The sequence below is a fragment of the Etheostoma spectabile genome, chromosome 8, assembly GCF_008692095.1.
Source record: "Etheostoma spectabile isolate EspeVRDwgs_2016 chromosome 8, UIUC_Espe_1.0, whole genome shotgun sequence".
NCBI classification, from domain to species: domain Eukaryota; kingdom Metazoa; phylum Chordata; class Actinopteri; order Perciformes; family Percidae; genus Etheostoma; species Etheostoma spectabile.
In genome coordinates this window covers 17,238,676-17,251,264 of record NC_045740.1, presented here as the reverse complement: position 1 = coordinate 17,251,264, position 12,589 = coordinate 17,238,676, and the positions used below count along the sequence as shown (strand labels likewise).

Sequence of the window (12,589 nt, the reverse complement as noted above, 5' to 3'; positions counted from 1 at the left end):
TGATACTAATGAGCGATGTCATCTCCTTGCAGGATTTGTCCGTCTCTGAGCTCCTGTGGAGGGCCAACAAGGATGTTGGTAAGACACCGTGCACATTTCTTTTTCATTTCACCGGCAAAGTGTATATTAATAAACATTGTTAAAGTCTCTGGACAGATGTCTGCGGTGGTCTTAAAGTTAGAGAAGTGAGCTAGTGGCCGGGAGGTTGTTGGTTCAATCCCCAGATTTTTAGGATGAATCTGGGGGTGGGAAGAGAAAAGCAGCGCTTGTCTCTACCTCATTACCCCCACTGAGGTGCCCTTGAGCAAGGCCCTTAACCCCCAACCGCTCCAATGGAGCTGCTCAGATCAGACTGGGGTTGTACAGGGCAGCTTCCAGGGATGAAGGTGGAACTGTGGGAATGTGATCTAAAGAGAGGCTTCCTCTCAGTAAACCTTCCTTGTATAAATAAAGGTTTTTATTTATAAGTCTATATTAATGTATCGCCTTATTTAGTTTGTCCTGCTCTTAAGGGGGCTCTATAAGTAAAGTTATTAGGCACAGAGGCTAATTTTCTGCTTTTGTAATACTTTAACTTTAAGCTTATAACACTTATATTTAAGCAGGATTTTCAATACATGCCTTTTCCTTGTAGGGGAATACTTTCAGTGTGGTGTTAGTACTTTTACTTAAAGTGCTTAAAGTGCCCATACTATGCTTATTTTCAGGTTCATAATTGTATTTAGAGCTTGTACCAGAATAGGTTTTCATTTTCAAAAAACACCATATTTTGTTGTACTACACATTGCTTCAGCTCCTCTTTTCACCCTGTGTGTTGAGCTCTCCTTTTTTTGCTACAGCATGAGGCATTTCACATCTGTTCCATCTTTGCTGAGAGTTGCACATGCACAGTACCTAGGTAAGGACTACTAGCCAGTCAGAAGCAGAGTATGAGGGCGTGCCACGCTAGCAGCTAGGCGAGCAGCATGTTACAGAGGGAGACGCTAAGTCCCTTTGGGGTGGACTTTGGGCTTTTTCACTTTGTAAGCAAGTTAAGGACATGAATACTTCCTCCACCACTGGAAGAGTGACTGACTGGTCCTTTAACGTCCCCCTCCGACAGTGCATACGAAGGACGAGCCCTTGGTCATGGATGACATTGCTTATGACAGTAAAAACGAGAGGAACGCTGATCCCTGCACCTCCAACGGCTGCATGTGGGGAAAGTCCGCCGATGGAAAGGTCTACGTTCCTTACGTCATCGCCACACATTTCTGTAAGTACCTGAAACATTCTCAAACCTTTATTAAAACATTCAACCAAAATATGTACTGTTGAGCCAGAAAGTAATGTACATTGTTTCTCAAATGAAATCCGCTTTTCATTACAATATTCACAGTTTGAAGAACCAAATTAGACTTGGGTGGATGTCAAATCTGTAGTTTTATTGTTGTTGGATCTTCCTCTACAAAACAAAGACCATTTAGGATGACTGATCAGAGCTATGTATATTTTAAATGTCTAAAATCCTGTTTGTTTTTTAGGTTTGAGGAAAAATTCTTTCAAATATTGTAAAGACATACATAGAGTTTAATGCAATACAATAATTTTGGAAGATTGTGCTTGGAAGTGGTTTTATTTCAGTTAGACTAATAGCTGGTTTGATTTGCATTGAGAGATGATTTTATGGAAAGTATCCCATGACAATCTCGATGTATGGTGAAGGGTATGTGATGAGGGGGGGGGACCCCTATTTAACATAGGGGTGTGTGTATAATTATGCCCCCTGTATTTTAAGGAAGAACATTTATTTATTTACAATACATTATTCATTAATAAAGAAAATTGGTGTCCTTAAAGGTTGGATTTTCCCTCCTTTTTTAATTAAGGCATTAAGATAAATTTCCAAAACATGATTTTTTAGTCAACTTAAGCACGGGTGTGTAAACTTATGAGCGCCACTGTATTTTGATGTTTAATTTGAAGGACTGTTTGGCTGCAGATGTGCGTGAGTATGGACTATGTGTGAAAGTCTTCCTTTGTGTCCTCTCAGCTTCTCGGGAGCGCTCCATCATCGAGCGTGGGCTTTCGTCCTTCACCAGCGTCTCCTGCATTCGCTTCGTCCAACGCACCAACCAGAGAGACTACCTCAGCATCCAGTCCAACAACGGGTAACACGCCGCGTTTGTGTGTAAACTGCACGCAGCGTTAGAACTCCAACCTGTGTTTGTGCATCATAATTGCAAGATTTAAAAGGAAAGTAACTGCGCACAATGCATCATATCACAGCAGGGGTTGTTTTATGCCAAAATGGAAATATTTCCAATGGAGATATATTAATTATTTTTATTCAACGTTCTCCCACATGCAGACATATTTGGAATCTTTGAAAACCTTTGTATCTCAACAAGAATGTCTTTTTAATAAATTTTAAAGGTGCACTATGAGTTCCTGCATGGTCCCCTATATTGACGTTCCACCCCCTGTCACTAGCCCCACCCCCTCCCCCAAACATCTTGTTGGTGATTGGCTGGAGTGGTTTGTTGTATTTTGGTGTCTATCCTGTGTCTCGGGTGGGTTTGAGGTCTATGACCCTGTGCTGACTCCCAACACCGTCTCTTTCACGGTGAATTCAGGGGAAAGGCTGCTAGCGAATAGCGGAGAGATGCCTACGATTTGAGACAAAAATGAAATCATGCTGAAACCATGCAGGAACTCATAGTGCACCTTTAAGTTGTAATTTCAGACCTGAAACTGAGGCTGTTCTCAAAATGTGTTGAGGGGTTGAATTCTAACACAACACTGTGCATTTTGTGTTATATTTTCATCTTTAGTAGGGTAACTAACATGTCTTGCTTCAAATATCGTACAACAATATCCGACAATATCAATGAAAACTTACGTTACGTTGAGATGAATAAGGTCCAAAAACGAAGCCAAGAAGGAAACTTTAACTGCCAAGAAATAAATCTATATAACAGTCCTTTAAATCTTGGAAACAACTGAACCATGCAGCTTTGATCATTATTACTTTTTATTTAGTTTTGTTTATTATTTACACATATATAGATACTACATATGCATATACACATCAATCTCTCCATGTGATGAACAGATACAATAAAACCTCAGAGGGGCTTAATCAGAGCACTCTCCAATACATAACCCATTTAACATAGAAACTAACTAAAATACTTAAAAAAATTAAAAGAAAAGAAATGGGAAAAAGCCAAAAAACTAGAATTACACGCAATTACAAATCAACAGAACTAATACAAAATGTAAAATAATAGAGGAAAACTTGAGTAGTCTACAAAGCCATCACATTGGGATAACACTGCATGGACAACAGCTTTAATTTGATGATGTGATGATTTGATGATTTGATTGTGTGAGTGCAGCTGTTACTCCTACGTGGGTCGCCGTGGTTACTCCCAGACGGTGTCTCTGGACCGCCAGGGCTGCCTCTACCACAACACGGTCCAGCACGAGCTGCTCCACGCCCTCGGCTTCAACCACGAGCAGTGCCGCTCCGACAGGGACCAGCACATCCGGATCCTGTGGCAGAACATCCAGTCCGGTCGGTACTTTGGCTTCCACACACCCTGACACTTAAGATTATAGGAACGTTACACTGATACTCAGTGTGTTTTATATCCTGGTGTGACACGCCCTAAAAAATCAATCAGACAGCTGCAGCTGATTCAGAACGCTGCTGCTCGGGTCCTCACTAACACCAAGAGACTGGATCACATCACTCCAGTCCTGAAGTCTTTACACTGGCTTCCTGTGTCTCAAAGAATTGATTTCAAAGTACTCTTGCTAGTTTATAAATCCCTTAACGGTTTAGGTCCAAAATACATTTCTGATCTGCTACTACACTATACCCCCCAGACCTCTCAGGTCATCTGGGACAGGTCTACTACTACACTATGACCCCCCCGCTCTCAGGTCATCTGGGACAGGTCTGCTACTACACTAGACCCCCCCAGACCTCTCAGTCATCTGGACAGGTCTACTACTACACATGACCCCCCCAGACCTCTCAGGTCATCTGGGACAGGTCTACGTTCTGTCCCCAGAGTCGAACTAAACAGGGTGAAGCAGCTTTCAGTTTCTATGCTCCTCATATCTGGAATAACTCCCAGAACCTGCAGAACCGCTGCTACTCTCATTTCTTTTAAATCAAGGCTGAAGACCTTCCTTTTTGATGCTGCCTTTCTTTAATGAATGCTCATTTCTTTAAATTTCTTATGCTGCACTGTAACTTTTATTCTTGTGTTTTATGTGTCTATTATTTTTTAACTATTCATCTATTCATGTGTTTTACCGGTTTTTAATGCTTATGATTTTTAACTGTTTGTACTTGTGTTTTATCTGTTTAACTGATTTTGTGTAAAGCACTTTGAATTGCTGAAATGTGCTCTACAAATAAAGCTGCCTTGCCCTTGCCTTGCCTTTAATCTAACAAAAAACTAATTTCTTATGAACTATAAAATGACTCGAAGATCTACTCATTTTCTGTCTTTTCTGACTCTTGTTGTGATTTCTGTCCTCTCAGGCTGGGAGTACGCCTTTGACAAGATCAACACCCTGAACCTGGGCACTCCCTACGACTACAACTCCGTCATGCAGTACCACAGGTTGTCAAGGCTACCATTCATTCAGCATCTGTTCATTCAGACAAACTTAGATTGATTTTATAATTATTTCTTCATTTAAAGGAACAGTTCACCCAAAAACAATATGAATTGCAGTACTTACCTCCTGTCGACTTTCTGTGGTCCCAGAAAAAGATTTCTGTTCATGGCGTTGAGCAGAGCGGAGCGCCCTACAAACAAACTTTGACAACGGGCAAAAGGAAAGACAACCAAACTTGTGCTAATCAATAGAAGTAACAGGCCTGGGGAAGTAAGAACTGTATACAAGTTACATTGTTTTTGGGTCACATATTCCTTTTTTTTAATTAACTTTTGCCATGCATTACCCAAATGAGTACAAGATACATGCAACATACAGTATACAAAGACTATTTGACATACACAAACAGAGCTTGTGAACACATATAAAGACATTAATTGACTAAATGCTACATGGGACAGTTTAAAATGGGGGTGGGGGAGGTGTATGTGTGTGCATGAACAGGCGTGTCCGTGTGTGTAAGTGTGTGTATGATGAGTGTTTACGTGACTATAGTAGGATTAGGTGAGGATCAACAGAGGGAAGGGGCAGTAGATAAAAAGGAACGGGGGGTGGAGCTTGGTAGGAGGGGTATTTGTCTATGGGAACTGAGTAGCAAGATGACATATTACAGTCCTTACAGTCCCTAATACCTGGGCCTTTTTCCTCATGTACACAATAATGACAAAGTAATGACTACATTACCATTGATGCAGTCAAACCATCCACATCCACATTTAAATACCAATACATTTGACTTTCTATTTCTCCAAAATACAACCCAAAAATAATTCAACGCGTGTCCTCTTGATAATTCAGGTATGCCTTCTCCGGAAACAACCAGCCCACCATGGTGCCCATCCCCAACGCCAACGTTGAATTCGGCACGGGCAAGGAGATGAGCAAGAACGACATCAGCAGGCTGAACAAGCTGTACAAATGTTAAACACACCCGTTGGGTTTGTGTGCACGCTGTACTTCTGACGCTGTAAGTGTTTCCTTTGTACATCTAATTTATATTTCGGGATGACGCATAAAGAAAACGTTTGTTTGTCGCCTTTAATGTGTTTTCTTTTTCTTTTTTCCAAAGGGTGAAGGGAACAACATGGTGTTAATACACACATTTTATCAACAAATCAATAAATCTTCTGACATGATCACTGAAGCCTTGGTTGTTCTCTACCAAATGTTTGTGAATTCAGAGTTTTTACTGAACTTTGTGTGGTGGAAAAGGAAGACGTATGCATGTGTAAAAGCTGCATAATCTGTATATATTAACACAAAATCTATGTACTGTTCTTAGTGTCTGACATTTCAAAGCCACTTCCATTGTTTTCCACTAGGAGGCGACACCGCTTCACAGTTCCTACATGCAGAGACCGGCATGTTTTGGGGTTTTGTTTTCTCTCTTTGACCCTTTTGTTGACGTTTTGTCACTTTCTGACATTTTAGTCTTTTTTCCAAAATGTTCAACGCTTAATTCCAGTGTTTTTTTCATAGTTTTTATCACTTTTTCCAATACTTTTATTGCTTTTTCTTGAATGTTTTGTCGCCTTGTTCGACATTTTTGACCTCCCATATTTCTGATAAAGAAAACTTGGAAACTGGTCAAATTTGACCCCAGAACAACATAAGGGTTAAAAGCCACCGGCATTTTCACAACTGACACCACAAAAGACAGTTCTCTTTCAATCTGAACACTTAACGGAAACTTCCGACCATGAGACAATTCAATCACCCAAATCCAGAAATGCATTCATCATAAATTGTACAAATATGCAAAAAAAAGTTGCATTTTCTTACATTTCACAGGCTATGGCGAAGGAGAAACTGCCATCTGCTCAAATATTTTTGAGAAAAGATAAAAGACCAACCCCATCTTTCTGAAAAATTTAATTTTCCATTCAATTTTATTCAAAGTGAAAGTGTCTTGGGGCAAACGGAGGGGGGGGGAGTCTGGTTTACCAGATTTACAGTGATACAGGATAAAACCAGACAGTTCTGGGAAGTCACTCCAGGATAGGGTTACAGAAACGGGTTTTAAGAGTAGTAGGCCCAATGCTGTTAACCCAAAATCTATCTATGTTACAGCATGTAGCCTAACTTAAAAATGGAAACATCCGATAATGTTTGCCTCTTTTTAAGTGGCAGGAGGGAAAATGACTATCCCCAATATGTGTTTTGGTTTCAGAACGATGAAGACAGCTGGAGAACAATTAGACACTTAACAGGATGTAAGCTCTACAGGATGATTCTTTTCTTTGTCATATTTTCCCCAAATGATCTACAGATGTTTGGGCATTTATTATTAAACGGCTTGAAAAAAAGTGCACATAGCTGCCCTAGGCCTGGGCTCAGCCCCGAATGTTTCCAAGATCTGGCTCCGCCCCTGAATGTAACTGAACGGCCATCCAATATTGTCTCGTATCGACCACAGGCCCTTAGTTGACTGGAATCCAAATCCTACTGTGGCAGACTGTGTTACCTGCAAATATCACATCCTTGTCCAAATGTACTGAACTTTCAGCCTGTCAGTCCTGTCAGTCCTGACGAGGACGGGCTTGTCTGACTGTTTATCTTTCATTACCATAACTTTCCCTGTTCTGAGGGATTTCAAGAAAAAGTAGCACATACCCACCACAATGCACAGTTTACTGAGGAATCTGCTCTTCTCTGAGACGCCTGTTGTGTTCACATTTTAGAGGAATGGTTATAATGCACGCTTGGTGAAAGACTCACCTTGACATTTTATCTCAAAAAACAATGGTGAAGATGCATAAGACGGAATGAAATGAAGGGAAGGAAAGGCTTCTGTCTCAATGCAGACAGGTGCAGGAAATCTAGTCTCTGTACTTTAGTGGTTCACTGATTCACTGTTGTCAACACACTGTTGATTCTTCATCCAAACAGGGTTTTATTTAGATGAGGGGTTTTATGGCTGTCTGATTTTAATTTTAAAACTATGTTTTACCATTGGGCTGTTACGTCTTTATTTATTGCAGAAATGGGCCCGGGAGGGGGTCCTAGGAGTCAGTGTGGGGGGGCGAGGGTGATCACAAAATTATTCAATTTTTTTGAAGTTTTTTCAAAACTTAAAAAGTTTTAACATGAATCCAACATATTATTAGCAAACGTGAAATCCCCACTACTAACTGTCCCACAGGGAAGGTTGTCACCAATGCCATTCCCAGATACAGTTCATCCTGAGGATTCACTGGGCCAAATGTATGTTTAACATTACCAATTATTGGGCTATTTCATAGCTTAGGATTCAATGTCACAAAAGATATGTTTAAAAGCTTTAGGCCACTCTACATGTTATTGTAGGCCCAGTTAGTTTATACAATGTATGTAGTAGGCTGTCCCTTCTCTCCTTCAATTAAGGGGTCCTTGCTTAAAAAAACGTTGAAGACAACTGATTTATTGTATTTCACTTTATTGTGAAGCCCTTTTTATCTGTGAAAGGAGCTATATAAATACATTTTACTTACAGCGTCCCATCCAACCCACATGTGGCCCGGCCCGGGGTCACCACCCTGATACTTGGCACCCGGCGTCAGGGAGAGTGACATTCTTGTTCAGAACCTGTCCAGATCACAGATGCCAAGATGAGTCATCCAGAAACTTGGCGTCAGACCAGGAAACTATTATTATTATTGTTGTTATTGTTATCATTATTAGGGGTCCAAGCCCAAGGGGGCTGGGAACCACGGTAGCAAAGCTACGCGGTTCACACAGCAGGGCTGTGGAACCCTGCTGTTTTTCTAGTTATTATTATTATTATTACTGATAAAACCGCGTACAAATAGTAACAGTATTGCTTTAAGTGCTTTAGCTTTCACTCCTGCTCTATAATTGTCAAATCTGCAGCTAACACAATAGATTAAGAATATATAGACCACACATCATCCATACACCCTCTGATGTACAATCTCTTATTCTGGCTTTAAAGGATGATAACACAGGAGCGTACACACACAACATGGCATGTTATCTGTCCTTATTAACAATTTTCACAGTGTTTTCATTGTTCCTTCCGCGAATAATCTGCACTTCCTCTGAGAGATCTTCTCCTGACATGTCAACTCATGCCTCCGGGCGACGTCAGCTCTGCCAGCGGGACTGACTGCCGTTGATTTTGGGGCGGCCTGTCAATCACAGCTCCAGGCTCTGGAGAATGCGGGAGATCCAGTTTGGGACAGATGACTTCAGCTGACGTTCACTGCTCTACAGAGGAGGTGCAGTGGTTAGAAAAGTGACACAAAACTCATAAAACTCTGACCTTTTTAAAAGAATTGGTGAACAATCAAAAGATGTGTCAACTCAAATGTTGACTGAAAAAAGTCAATTTTTAGTTAAAGTGCACTGGAGGTTTTAAACTTTCCACATCACACAGTCACACACACAGACACACACACACCCAAATCCTTTGGATGGCAGAAGAATGTGAAAGCAGCCTTTTAGTGTCAAATTAACTAACTGCACCTCATTCTGCTCGGTGAAGCTTAAACATCCAAGGGAAGAGACGATATTCGTTCTACAAGGGCAGCCTTCACCACTCTTATATAAAATCAAATGAAAAGCATTAATATTTTTCCTCTGGTCGGCTTTATTGCGTGAGTCCTTGAAACTGGGACAAAACCGCAGTGACTGCAGCCTTTCACTGTTTGGAAGAAGCACCTGCTCCCTCCACTCTGCAGTCATGAGATGGTGGTTTAACAGAGAGAGACAGTGTGAGGGGAGAAATTAAAGAGAAGACATTGACATAAACAGAGGAAAGAGCAGCGCTGGCTTCAGATTAGCAGAGTCTGTGACTGAACAGAGGTCTGGTTCAGCTAGTGGCAGCCCCTCAGGGACAATTACGCGAAGGCGGAGATGGAGATGTGGCCCAGATCCCAGCTCTCTTCCTCCTCCATTTCCTCTCTCTCTCTCTGTCAGTAGAGTCACTACCAACCATGTCCTTCCATTTGAAGCTCTGGCCAGGATATGGGATCCGGGGCTTGCCGTCTCACTCTTTTTATGACTTTCCTGTCTGCCGGCTGGCCGACCCGGCCTCAGAGCCGCAGCACACAGGGCCCAGTGATGGCCGACTGGCCGCCCCGCTGCCCTCTCAGTCCACCATGCCCTCGTCAACAAAAAGGGAGTCATTGTGCCTCGCTGTGTGTCACAACAATGAGCGAGTTAATATGAGCCAATGTTCCCACAGGACTGAGGAGAAGGGGGGGTCTTCTGGCTGAAGGTCCCTGCTGCCTGCCCCCCGACTCCAGTGCCATCCATCAGAGTCTGTCCCCTCATCTTTCTCCTAGTCGTCCTCTGGGTCTCATCATGTCGCCTCACACCCCTGCTCACCCTTCCTGCAGTGGGTATGGTTTATGGGTCATCTACAGATCACTTCCAACTATGGGCTATCAATCAATTCAAATATTCAACTGCGAACTAATCGCATGAGTCTAGTTAACTCACGATTAATCTAAAAAGGAATTGCACATTTGTCTCCGTTCAAGATGTACTTTAAAAGGGATTTTCTTTTATGTTTTTAATGCTCAAGTGGTCTTTGAGACGTACTCTGGTGGTAACTTGATTCCCATCGGCTGTGTCACTTTTGTCTTGTTGAGAGAACCATCTGGAAGGGCTTGGAAACTGAACTTGCCGTTCGAAAGACCCTTTTCTTTATCCATTTCTGCTCAAAAAAGGCTTGTTTCTGCTAGCCGACAACGTTACTGCTGCAACGCTTCCTGATTTCCTAATTTCAGAGCGGCCCAAACGACAGAACACGCGTGCGTTGATCTAAAAAATGAGTGGCGCTAAAAGGAATTTGCGTCAACTCCTCATCATCACTTTTAATTTTGACTACTTCCAACACCTGCAGAAAACACTGCACAGCTAACTACAACTACACTCATTTAGTACCACCGTACATCTACTCAAACTCTGTACTTGAGTGCAATTTTAAAGGACAATTCTGGCGCAAAATGAACCTAGGGGTTAAAAACACATGTACAGAGTCGACTGTTCTCTGGGATACGTTGTCATGCAAATCAAATGTGACAGCTAATAAGCTTGTAACGCTAGTAGCCAGGGCACGCAAAAGTGAAAAGAAATTTCTATACCACTAACAAGGCTCAAAAGAGCAAATAGTTTATAAAGACTGTACCGTTTGTTTATACAGGCCGGTGCCATCTTGGGAAAACCGTCATGACCAGTCAAACCACGAACGTCGTGCAACCAGTAACCAGTAACATGGCTCAAGCATGGGACCCTCATACTAATGTGGAAGTGTGATGCAATTTTGAACCTTGTTAGTGGTATAAAATAGCAATTTAAATAAGAAATAGTGATTTCTTTTTACTTTACCAGTGGCCAAACCACTGGCCTTATAAGCTAATTAGCGGTTAGTCGACTCGGTACCCATTTGTTATCAACCCCTAGGCTCATTTTGAGCTGGAAGAGTCTGTTAAGGCACAACATGTTTGAATAGGGATGTAAAAAAAGGTTTGTTTTATATAAAAAGGATATCTCTTGTGTTTGTGCCTTGAAGAAGAAACCATCTAACAACAGAACCTTCTGCCCGTGTGCTTAAAAATCAGACTTATCAGACTTAACATGGCTCCCCCTCTATGTAAAAATGTTGCTAAATTTGAATCGCATGTTCCTCGTGTTCATGAGACTCCCTCCCGTTAGCATTCACATGCTTTGTCACAGATGTTCCTCAGATCCTAACATCATTTGAGATGCTGATTTTGGAGGCAAGGTTGTCCATGACGCCAATTATAGCAAACACGATTAGCCACATTCGGCTTTGAGTGATGACAGCAGTTCCCCTCAGCCGCTCGTAAATCCAGTCTGCACCGGCAAGGTCCTGAGCACCGGATGGAGGAAACAGTTCAAAAGGTGTCTGACAGCTAGATGCTCTTTTGTGTGTCCCTTCGTAGTCATTTTGTGTCTCTTTAGGGTTGTTTTGCCCCTTTTTGCTGTTGTCCGTCTCTTTGAGTCTCCTTGCAGCTGTTGTCTGTCTTGTTGATGTTGTTTTTTGTCTCTTTGTGGTCATTTTGCGTCTCTTATGGCTGGTCCTGTGGCCTTTTCTTTTGGTTACCCCTTACATGCTGCAGTTTTCTCTTTTACTGCTGCTAGGACACATGCATCAAATATATTAGAAACTCAAAATTGATTTGTGTTTATGAACACCGTGTAACGATTGTCACACGGTTCCAGCTCACTGGTTATGTCAACAGGATCAGGCAGGTAGAGGAAATAAAAGTGTCAATCAAATGTCACCAGAAAATGAGACTGCACAGCAGAAAGGTTATGATAATCATATATATAATAAGTTGTGTGTTTAAAACTCAAAACACAGTAACTGAGTACTTTAAAAAGATCTTAATGAATACTAGTTTCATAATAAGAAATATGACTGCCCCCATTTTACAATGGAACCAAGACCTTTGAACACAACTTCAACCTTCTGAAGACTCTTTTACCTGCTGATCAGATTGCATGACGTAACACACAGGTGTGCATTACCTTATCATGTGTCTATGTGTGTGTGAGCAGTGTTTGGCGTGACAGTCAAACAACAGAGAGCTTGTGTTTCTGGCCCAAATGCTCATGCATGTTTCATGCTCTGTGTAGGATCGACTTCATCAGCTGCCAAGAACTGCAGACTGAGAAACCTACTGTGTTGCACACGAGCATCAACAAAACACACAACAAGCAGTGGGACTTTGATAAAATGCTTCATGTGATGAGTTGTCCGTCTCAAGATGGTTTCAAGTCAGTGAATTTTTATTTTTTATAGTGCACAGAAGGCAATGAAGGTTGGAAGTTAATCTAAAAAGTCACAATGGCATGTTTTAGAGAGTTTAAAACAACCAACGTTAACATTTTCCAGACAAACAACCTCTCACGGTTGAGAGAATAATGACTTTCCTCT

General features: G+C 41.7%; 1 protein-coding gene across 1 annotated transcript in view; it reads left to right on the top strand.

The window, feature by feature from the left end:
• Window positions 1–5,676, top strand: part of LOC116693785 (high choriolytic enzyme 2) — a 6,070-nt gene extending 394 nt beyond the window's left edge. Inside the window, exons 2-7 of the mRNA XM_032523017.1 lie at window positions 33–78; window positions 1,103–1,255; window positions 2,033–2,150; window positions 3,381–3,559; window positions 4,541–4,622; window positions 5,479–5,676. Coding sequence (XP_032378908.1) covers window positions 33–78; window positions 1,103–1,255; window positions 2,033–2,150; window positions 3,381–3,559; window positions 4,541–4,622; window positions 5,479–5,605 — 705 coding nt within the window. The 3' untranslated portion in view covers window positions 5,606–5,676. The remainder of the gene's footprint in view (window positions 1–32; window positions 79–1,102; window positions 1,256–2,032; window positions 2,151–3,380; window positions 3,560–4,540; window positions 4,623–5,478) is intronic.
• The last annotated feature ends 6,913 nt before the right edge of the window (window positions 5,677–12,589 follow it).